Consider the following 11,388-nt stretch of genomic DNA (forward strand, 5'->3'; position numbering starts at 1 on the left):
TTGTGTCCTGTCCTTATCCCATGATGCATCTCTCTCTCTCTCCCTCAGTGCTCGTCTCACCTCTCCGGGGACTGCAGGCCCGGGCAGGCGTCCAGCAGGTGGCGCAGCAGAGCGTGCAGTTACACATTGATTCTCCTGAGACTACGTACACAACACCCTCTCCCATCACTGCACTGACTGTAATCCCCCTCTAATGTGTCCTCATGGGGCGGCTGCCATTGACAGGAGCTTTTAAAGACACGGTATGTAATATTCCGTGCATCAAAAATGAGACAAATGTCCAAAATTTTGTCGATTCCAGCCGAAAACCTTAATTTAATTCAAGGTAACTGTCAATTTTTAGTAACGCCATCGGGAAGTCGACATTTCCCATAATGCATCGCTGTCATTTTTGTTATTGTTTTGGCTCCTTGTGGCAGTAATGATATGAAGTGCATTCAATAACCTCAAGTAAAACACATTGGAAAAACTATTTTTCAAAGTTTAGAAAACGTCACATAACCTTTAACCCTGTGTTAGGTTTAAACCAACTAACAAAGTCATTCTTTGTCTAAAGTGGGTCATGGTGTTTTTACAGTAGCCCATAATGGCCAAACTAAATATGTTTTTTTTTTTTTTTTTTTTTTTTAAACTTTGCTGCTAACTGAACGCTACATAGTTTCTTTGACAAACTTGGGCCTTGTCGACGCGGAAACACAACGCTCCTTTTTACGATCTTCTACTTGTTTGGTCTTAAAATAAATATGGTATTGTTTCACGAAAGGCACCTTTTACCAGTTAGCTCCTTTAGCTGTGTTAGCTCCTTTAGGGTGCCTTCAGTGCTAACTGGAGCGGTCTGTTTATTAAACATGCTTGGAGGTTGTAGTAGCACGGAGGGAGTAGTAGCATGGAAATAGAAGTAGTGTGGAGGTAGTAGTAGCATGGAGGTAGTGGTAGCACGGTGGTAGTAGTAGCACTGAGGTCGTAGTAGTATGGAGGTTGTAGTGGCATGGAGGTTGTAGAAGCATGGAGGTAGAAGTAGCATGGGGGTTGTAGTAGCACGGAGGTAGTGGTAGCACGGAGGTAGTAGTAGTACGGAGGTTGTAGTAGCATGGAGGTAGAAGTAGCATGGAGGTAGTAATAGCATGGAGGTTGTAGTTGCATGGAGGTAGTAGGAGGTTGTAGTAGCATGGATGTAGTAATAGCATGGAGGTTGTAGTTGCATGGAGGTAGTAGCATGGAGGTAGTAGTAGCATGGGGGTTGTAGTAGCACGGAGGTAGTGGTAGCACGGAGGTAGTAGTACCACGGAGGTTGTAGTAGTACGGAGGTTGTAGTAGCATGGAGGTAGAAGTAGCATGGAGGTAGTAATAGCATGGAGGTTGTAGTTGCATGGAGGTAGTAGGAGGTTGTAGTAGCATGGATGTAGTAATAGCATGGAGGTTGTAGTTGCATGGAGGTAGTAGCATGGAGGTAGTAGTAGCAGCATGGAGGTTGTAGTTGCATGGAGGTAGTAGAAGGTAGTAGTAGCATGGATGTAGTAGCATGGAGCCCTTTTTTCCATTGCTGTAATCACCTTTACAGAACATTGTTGGTCTATCTTGCAACATAACTTAATAAAACAATAACTCTCTCTGACTTTAACTCCGCACCAATCCTCCGTTATCATATCGTTGATTTGAAAAATGGATCAAAAAAAAAAAAAATGGGAGGAAATGAGAGACATTTGATAAAAGTTAATATCCTATAACCTGGTGTGCAGAGGTTTGTGAATGGTTACATAAATCCTTGTATGCGAGTGCGTGCGTGGGCGATAATGATGTGCAAGCATATGTCTGGGTATACCCAAGATACTTCACTCTCTGTTTCTTATGTGTGTGTGTGTGTGTGTGTGTGTTACAGGAAAACAGTGACTAATGTCTGCCCTCTCCTCTTCCGTAAGCTGATCTGTCCCCGAGGCAAACGAGAGGGCACCGGCTTCTTCCTCCCTCTCTCTCTCTCTCTCTCTCCTCTGCCCACAGACGCTGTAAAAAAAAAAACCCTGCACATGCACACTTTTATTACCGCGCGGCACGACTCAGCGATAATGAACTCGGCGACGCCCCGGCGTGTCCCGCCCGCTGCTGAGCATCCGTCCGTCCGTCTCTCTCTCTAATCTCCGGGTGCCCGGAAGCTCGACTTTAGCATCCGTTACGCTAACGTTCCGGGGGCGAGACGACCCGTGTCGGACGACGGAAAAAAACCGGTCGTGCGGCATAGCTCCAAAAGCTCTGTGTAAACACACAAACACACACACACACAAACACACACACACTCTGAGGCCTAGAGTCATGGCGACGATGAGTGAATGAGTGTGTGTGCCACCGATACTGATAGCCCCGCTATTGATTTTTGGTAATAACACGACATGAAAGACCAGATGCGTGATGATGATGATGATGATTCATCACTCTTTTTCTTCTTGGACCACACAATGTCCCGTTGTGTCTTTTTTCTTTTTTCTTTCTCCCCCATGTTTTCCACGGACGTGGACAGGGTCACGGAAGGTGACACTTAATTTACCGCCATCATAATGGGCACAGTGTCTGCCGCATACATAATTAATCCGTCGCTCTCTCTCTCTGTGTGTTTTCCACACGAGCAGCAACAACCTCAGCTCTTCTTCGTCTTCTTTGAACGCCGCCCGCCTGCAATTAGACTCTGCTGCTGCTGCTGCACGATGACGGAGGGAGGGAAGAGTCGTTAAATATACAATAATAATAATAAAGACTTCAGGTGATTAACAATACTGTTCTTTTAGTGCTAAATGGACCTCACAAATGTCAACTAACTGGCTGTAAAATCATGATAAACTGCAGATTTCAATACTTGCGTTATACGTTGTATATAATATTCAGATTTCCTATAAGCTATTGTGTCTCAAACTCATGGCTCGCGGCCCTAATGTGGTCCTCCAATAGATTTCAGTTGGCCCTGAGTTGTTTCTTAACATTTTGACATGTCTAATAATGCCGTAACATAACAATATCCCAGTTTTCATGAACTACGTGTTGTTTGACACTTTTATTTTGAAATCCTGTGAAGTAGCTATCATGACACATATCTTTATTGCCCACCATGACTGAATATTTAAAAAAAAAGAAGTTTTATTCCCTCTTGACATGACTCTTGACAAGGTCATTCCACTTAAAGGTGATAAATGTAGTATAAAAAAAAGACATAGGGAAGTGTCTGGACTCTTTGTCCTTAACCGATACCGATGTATGCACGTTTTTCTGTCATGATATAGCATAAATAAAACTATAAAAAAAAAAATCAAAATAATTTTCATTCGTGGGCCACAAAAACATTGCCTCCACCCATAAACACAGGATGCCAGCTGCAGCAAAACGCCGAAAAATACTGAACGATACTGAAAATAAAAAGCCTCAGCGCCGCTCTCAAAAATGTCTCAACCAGAGGAGAAGAAAAACAAAAGACTACAGTTAAAATTACGACAGGACAAACCTGTGTGGATAATTAAAACAAGTTTCTGTGATTTTTCAGCTTCTTAAAGGTGCATTATGTGATAAATCTAAAGCAACTGGCCATAAAATCCTCCTAATATGTCACAGAGACTCATGAATAATGTTCATATAACAAACTGAACTCACCAACAACAACAGTACAGACATAAGATTTGCATTAAAAAATATATTTTGCAGACTGCAAATCATGTTTATGTTTTGAAATCATGTTTTTGGCATGTGGCGCCACCTACCGCCGTCTACCAATCATTGCAGTCGGTAGAGTCTCAGCTGCCGTGCAACCACGGGTTGCCAGTTACGTCAGAAAAACGAAACCATATGGCACCTTTAAATGTGAATATTTTCTGGTTTCTTTGACAAAGAAATCGTAACCAAACCAAATGTTGGGATTGTGATTTTAATTTTATGCTAAATTTAAATGCTAAATGTCATGTTGTACATCCTCATTTACCTTTTTTTTAATCTAGTAAATTGTTTAGTTTCTTATATTTTGTTTATACATCAGTTTTCTTCTGCTTTATCCTCCACATTCGCACCTATGGTCAATTTACCATTAGCCACTGAAAAGAAAATTTAATTTTAAAAGTACCTTTTTCTCTATTTATTGAGAGGAGGAAAATCAATTTATTTTAAGATGAAAAACGGCTCCACTCCAGTGTCTTTGGTGCAATTATAAAACCGGGCAATTTGAGCTCGGTAATCGCGAATTCCACATGGGGGCGGGTTGGTGGAGCTGGTTGTTATGGTAATGTTCTGCTCCGAGGTGCGTTTTACACACTGGAGAAGTGAGGGAGGCGTCGAACGACGTCCACACCTTCCGTCGCTCGACTTCTGGTGCAATAAGAGCGAGGAATAATGAAGGTGAGATGTGCTGAACTTACAGCGGCAAAGGAGTCTGTCTCTATTTTTAACTCGGAATCTTAATGAAACATGCTCACGAGCTCCTTTCTCTCGCTCTGTCTCTGTCTTTTTTTTTTTTTTCAATGAATTCATTGAGTTGAAACAGATTTGAGCAGAAAAAAAAGTGTCTGGGTTCAGAGATTAACGCTGCAGCCGCAGAAATCCACAGTCTGTTCACGATCGCTTCTCACTTTTCCGGCGCGGTGCACTGAGGTTAAACTGTAATTCCTTATTACTCTAATCTGCGATATAACGAGAAAAACAGATTTTTAGACACTCAACTAAAATGCTCACCTAATAAAATACACGTTTATATAAGTCTAGTATATCTTTAGCATGTGTTTGCACCTTTATTTTACCTTTAGAGATCATTTTACTGCTGGAAACGTGAGTTTGTAAACACGCACCAAACCCCATTGAGAAAACTGGCGTTTTTAGCTCACAGCGATGCATTAGCTACACAGGAGCTGCAGGTGAGCTAGCGGTGCACAGAACGTTCCCTGAAGGTTCCCCCCTACAGGTTCTCCTGTGGTTGATACGGAAATTTTTGTTCCCATCATGTTACGGTTCCCAGAACGTTCCCCCTTACGTTACTTTGTCACAACCTTCATACAACCTTTAGAGAATGTTCTTCTTTGGTTCCCAGAATGTTTCTCCTACAGGTTCTCCTGCTCCAGGAATGTTCCCTGAAGGTTCCCCCCCAAGTTCTCCTGTGGTTGGTTTTTGTTGCATATTCACTTCCCCCAAAGGTTCCCAGAATGTTACTTTGCCACAACCTTCATGCAACCTTGATAGTACGTTCTCCTTTGGTTCTCAGAACGTTCCCTGAAGGTTCCCCCCTAGGTTCTCCTGTGGTTGATATGGAAAATTTTGTTCTCATCACATTAGCTTTGGGTTGCAATGTTGGTTTCTCAAACATTCCCAGAATGTTACTTTGTCACAACCTTTAGAGAACGTTCTCCTTTGGTTCCCAGAACGTTCCCTGAAGGTTCCCTACTAGGTTCTCCTGTGGTTGATATGGAAAGTTTTGCTCCCATCACGTTGGCTTTTGGTTGCAAATTCAGTTCCCCAAACGTTTTTTTGTCACAACCTTCAAACAACCTTTAGAGAACGTTCTTCTTTGGTTCCCATAACGTTCCCTGAAGGTTCCCCCCCAGGTTTTCTTGTGGTTGATATGGAAAGTTTGACCTAATGTTACGGTTTTTGGTTGCACGCTCAGTTCCCAGAACATTACTTTGTCACAACCTTCATACAACCTTTAGAGAACGTTCTTCTTTTGTTTCCAGAACATTTCCTGAAGGTTCCCCCCTACAGGTTCTCCTGTGGTTGATATGGAAAATTTTGTTCTCATCACGTTAGCTTTTGGTTGCAATTTTGGTTCCTCAAACATTCCCAGAATGTTACTTTGTCACAACCTTTAGATAACGTTCTCCTTTGGTTCGCAGAAGGTTCCCTACTAGGTTCTCCTGTGGTTGATATGGAAAGTTTTGTTCCCATCACGTTAGCTTTTGGTTGCAAATTCAGTTCCCCAAACGTTTTTTGTCACAACCTTCAAACAACCTTTAGAGAACGTTCTTCTTTGGTTCCCATAACGTTCCCTGAAGGTTCTTTTGTGGTTGATATGGAAAGTTCCCCTAACGTTACTGTTTTTGGTTGCACGTTCAGTTCCCAGAAAGTTACTTTGTCACAACCTTCATACAACCTTTAGAGAACGTTCTCTTTTGGTTCAAAGAACGTTCCCGTAACCACTCTATCTATCTATAAAATGAAGATTTTCAGAAACGGAATTCATAAAATAACATATTTGAACTTACTGATTGAAGCAGCAGTGGATCAACAACTCCTGTGAGCAGTGATTTTCTCTATGGAGTTTGGTGCAGGTGAGCTAGCGGTGCACAAATGTTTGTCTAATCTCGTTTAAAAACAGTTTATTTTATTAGATTATCCGTGAATACGAGCGTTCATGTTAGTCTGCGGCCTCCACAGAGGATAGTGGATCTCCTTTAGGCTCACATGATAACTAATGAGCTCATTTACGTCGTCTCCTGTGTCTCACACAAAACCAGACGCTCAGATGTTTATTCGGGAGCAAACCTCTCGCCTCATTTTCACACGAGCCCCGCGTGTGCGAGCGTGTCTCGCATCAAAAATACACACCGACGGTGTTTAACACACCGACACGGCGCGTCCTGTTTCCTGTTTCAAAGTAAAAGCATCAGCGTTTCATGATTGTGTTTTATTGTGAAATGTGTGCAGTATCTTCAGTATTTTTTAAAAAGGCAAAACTCTATTTTAAAACGTGGAGCAGCAGATGAGGAGCAGACGTGTGGCGTCTCACACCTGGTGTGAAGCACAGAGCTGCTGCTGTCGCCACGTGTCACACAAACATCCACTGTGAATCTGACCTGAGGCCAGTTCTCGGCACGGGGCATATGTGCTAATCTCACCTCTATATATATATATATATGTTTGCTTTTATCCACTTTTAAACATTTGGTGACGTTGATGATGATGTTGCAGTTGAACGTCACATCACTTCGTCTTTAAAGTGTGTTGGAGCAAAGACATAGTTCAATGTTAGCTTTGTTGTCATTGGGAATGTTCCCTGAAGGTTCCCCCCAGGTTCTCCTGTGGTTGATATGGAATGTTTTGTTCCCATCACGTTACTTTTGGTTGAACATTTGGTTCCGCAAAAGTTATTTTGTCACAACCTTCAAACAACCTTTAGAGAACGTTCTTCTTTGGTTCCCAGAACGTTCCCTGAAGGTTCCCCTTACATGTTCTCCTGTGGTTGATATGGAATGTTTTGTTCCCATCACGTTACTTTTGGTTGAACATTTGGTTCCGCAAAAGTTATTTTGTCACAACCTTCAAACAACTTTAGAGAACGTTCTTCTTTGGTTCCCAGAACGTTCCCTGAAGGTTCCCCTTACATGTTCTCCTGTGGTTGATATGGAAAGGTGTGTTCCCATCACGTTAGCCTTTGGTTGCAAATTCGGTTCCCCAAATGTTATTTTCTCACAACCTTCAAACAACCTTTAGAGCACATTCTTCTTTGATTCCCAGAACGTTCCCTGAAGGTTCCCCCATAGGATCTCTTGTGGTTGATATGGAAAGTTTTGTTCCCATCACGTTACAGTGGTAACGTGATGGTAATTTGGTTCCTCAAACGTTCCCAGCACATTATTTTGTCACAACCTTCATACAACCTTTAGAGAATGTTCTTCTTTGGTTCCCAGAATGTTTCCCCCTACAGGTTCTCCTGTTCCAGGAACGTTTCCCTGAAGGTTCCCCCCAAGTTCTCCTGTGGCTGGTTATAGAAAGTTTTGTTTGCTTTTGGTTGCAATTTCGGTTCCTCAAAATGTTCCACTAACGTTACTTTGTCACAACTTTTAGAGTCTCCTTTGGTTCCCCAGAACGTTCCCTGAATGTTCTCCTGTGGTTGATATGGAAAGTTTTGTTCCGCTCATGTTTGTTTTTGGTTGCATATTCACTTCCCCAAAGGTTCCCAGAACATTACTTTGTCACAACCTTCATACAACCTTTAGATCTATCTATCTATCTATCTATCTATCTATCTATCTATCTATCTATCTATCTATCTATCTATCTATCTATCTATCTATCTATCTATCTATCTATCTATCTATCTATCCGAAAGGTTTTGTTTTGTCCACAAACCAGATTTAACAATTACGTTAAAACAAACAAAAACAACAACAACAACAACAACAACATTGATTCATTTATTTGTTACAACCTTTTTTCTCCACATAGAGAACAAACATCCTTCAGTGTTAGTGTCATTTATTTTCCTTATAGGGAGATGAGTGTGTGTGTGTGCGTGTGTGTGTGTGTTTACTCCACATATGACCACTGCAGGGAAAAATATTTATTTTTTATTTTTTATTTTTTTTATTCTTTATTTTTATCTGTTTTCTTAAAGGTCGAGGAGGTGATGTGGGTGTTCAACATTGCTCCTTTTGTCGCTCCTGGAGGAGTCGAGGTCAGGCAGTAAACAAATATTTGACAGCAGCAGCGGTGTGTGTGTGTGTCTGTGTGTGTGTGTGTGTTCTCCTCAGACTGAGTGACTGAGTGAGTGTGAAGTGGTGAAGCAGCAGCAGCAGCAGCAGCAGCAGCAGCAGCAGCCTCTCTGGTGCCCCGGTGCCCAGTTGTGTGTCGGCCTGACTCTGCCTCAGCCCCTGGAGAGGAAGCGCTGCTGTAATTGGTTTCTCAATGAAGGATCATCATCAGCGGCTCCTTGGAGGTTTGGAGCTGGACCCTCCACCGTCCGCCCTCCGCCTCTGAACACGCAACTGCTCTGCGCTTTTTCCTTTTTTTTTTTTTCTTCCTTCTTCTCCTTCTTCTTCCACCTCCTCCCTCTGAAATAAACAAGTGGCAGAGTGGAAGAGGGGGCTGATATCCTCGGATCAGCATCATCATTCTGCGCGTAAATCGCGCGGAGGATTCGTCTCGCTTTCACAACCTGCGCTGCCGCCGCCGCCGCTGCTGCGTGGACTGGAGTGGAGTTATCCTTTTTTTTCTCCCCCCTTTTTTCTCGTGTCCGCGGATTGCAAAAAAAAAAAGTTCCACAGCGGCGTTTCGACATGAGTGACCTGGAGGACGACTTTGCCAAGATCCTGCTGCTGAAGGAGGAGCGGATACGGGACCTGGAGCGGCGGCTCGCGGACCGAGAGGACGAGATCCAGGAGCTGAAGAGGAAACTGCACAAATGTCAGTCTGTTCTTCCCAGCGCTCAACTTATCGGCCCGCGGACCCGCAGGGCGCAGGGGATCTCCGCGGAGCCGCAGACGCACCAGGACCTGAGCAGGCAGACCTTCCGGAAATATGCCAAGTCCGACTGGTAAGAGCAGAGCCGTCGGACACGCGGCGTGTCCACGCACACACGCGTGCTCCTACATTCTTGTTGCGTGTTTTTAAGACAAACGTGATTTAAAAAAAAAAAAAAAAGTCCTGATGCTGTGTCTGTATCTGCTGCTCCAGGGCTGGGCCGATACGCGATATAATCACTGTCATCACGCATCGCGATAACAATGCACTCACAATAAGTTGATTATGGTAAAAAAAAATTGTTAAAACTTGGACTTCAAAACAATGTAAATTTTCTCCAAACAAACAGTGATTTATTATAAAGTGCCACCAGGGGGCGCCTTAAGATTTATGTCTTGACATAATAGTATTTTTTGTAGCATTAGAATCGATAGTCGTAACATTACAACATTTTGTAACGTTTTTTTGGTAACTTATTTGTGCTATTTTGTAACAGTTTTTGTTGACGCGTAATTTTTTTGGTCACTCACGTGAGGTTTTTGTAATATATGCAATATTTGTACGTAACAAAATTATTTTGTGGTTAACGTACGTCATTTTGTTGACACATGATTACATTTTGAGGCAGTTTTTGTTAACATGTTAACATATTTTGGTCAGTTTAGTCAGGTTTTGTAACGTTACGACATTTATTTGACATTTTTCATTATACTAGCAACATTTGTATGTAAAAAAAAATTATGTAGTTAACGTACGTCATTTTGTTGTCATGTTACGCACACGTTTTTGTAACATGACAACATTTTGCAGCAGTTTTTCATATTTGTCATATTTTTGGTCACAGGTTTTTGTTATGTTACGACATTATTCACATTTTTCATAATATTAGCAACATTTCTAAATAACAATACAGTGTTTCGCTAACACGATGACATTTTGCGACATTTCTCGGTAATGTTAACATCTGTTTGTAACGTTATTCGTCTTTGTCAGTTTATTTATTGTCTTTTCGTCTATTAGGGTTAAGGTTACAAGCCCTGTTTATCTTTGAAAAGCTAACGTTAGCTATATTAGCTATATTTTGAAGTACATTTTTACAGTTACTGCAATACTGTTTCACAACACAATTATTTAGTTTGGGATAATCATGACGGGAAGTTTTGTCATGTTGTCTAATTTTAAGATGCTAGCTGTCTGTAACTGATCCAACGTACAGTCCTAGTGATTTATTTCAAAGGGCCACAAGGGGGAGCCACTTCACTCCAGCACTTCTACCTTCAGTAACATGTGTTTTTTGTGCAACATGAGCTCATCTGTCGGTCTTCTTTTCGTATCTGTGAACGTTCGGGAACGTTGCGAATGTTCACTTCCCGAACATTCTTCTCCTCAATATTTAATGCCACCGTTGTTCTCACAGTATCGTAAACGTAAACAAGTTTTGTTCGGGACAATCATGCTAACTGTGGACGTTAGCACACTGTCCCGCGGGCTAATCTCGTGTCCCGCGTCCACATCCGTCTTCCTCCTCGTTCATCCTTCTGCAACTTCTCTCACGTTTTGCCGTGAATGAACGAATGAGTGAGTGAATGAATGGACGAGCACTTTCATTCTTTGGGGCCGATGACGCAGCTCAAAGACGAGCTTCAGAGAGAGCTTTCCTAATTGATCGGATCCATCACGGCGCTCCCCGAGGACACAGACGGGGAGGAAGTGCGATGCATTATTGGCTTTTAGTAGCTGGACGCTGAGGACCCGAAGTGCATGTCTGAGGATATTTAATACTCCATTAGAAAACGCTTTGTTTGACCATATGCTTCCTTCATCACCTTTAGGTGCTCGTTTTAGCTGCAGCTGTAGCTCGCTCAGGTTTGACTTTTTCTTCTTCTTCTTCTTGTTCCCCCCCTCCCGGTGTTTGTCTCAAACAAACTCTGTCTCTCTCTCGCGTTTATTGCACTCTTCTGCTCCGACTCCCTCGTTTTCTTTAATCTCTCTTCACCTCCAGTCGTGGCGGTCGTCTATCGGCGGATCCCTTCAGGTCAAACCGCTCCGTTGACTCGATTAACGCGACGAACGACGATGGAGTTAATGTCGTTAAGGCGTCTGGACAATTTCCAGTCTTCATTTGCACCCGGAAACGCAAACAAACAGCGGGACGAAGGGACGAAAAGGGACGGACGGACGGACGCAGAGTCC

At 42.7% G+C, this 11,388-nt stretch overlaps 1 protein-coding gene across 1 annotated transcript in view; it reads left to right on the forward strand.

Moving 5' to 3' along the window:
- Positions 1 to 9,011: 9,011 nt before the first annotated feature.
- Positions 9,012 to 11,388, forward strand: part of LOC310934377 (cGMP-dependent protein kinase 1) — a gene marked incomplete at both ends in the record, with an annotated part of 169,169 nt that continues 166,792 nt past the window's right edge. Inside the window, one exon of the mRNA XM_083898089.1 lies at positions 9,012 to 9,268. Within this exon, the coding sequence (XP_083754215.1) occupies positions 9,012 to 9,268 (257 nt within the window). The remainder of the gene's footprint in view (positions 9,269 to 11,388) is intronic.

This window comes from Microchirus variegatus, assembly GCF_963457635.1.
Source record: "Microchirus variegatus genome assembly, chromosome: 11".
Classification (NCBI taxonomy): Eukaryota; Metazoa; Chordata; class Actinopteri; order Pleuronectiformes; family Soleidae; genus Microchirus; species Microchirus variegatus.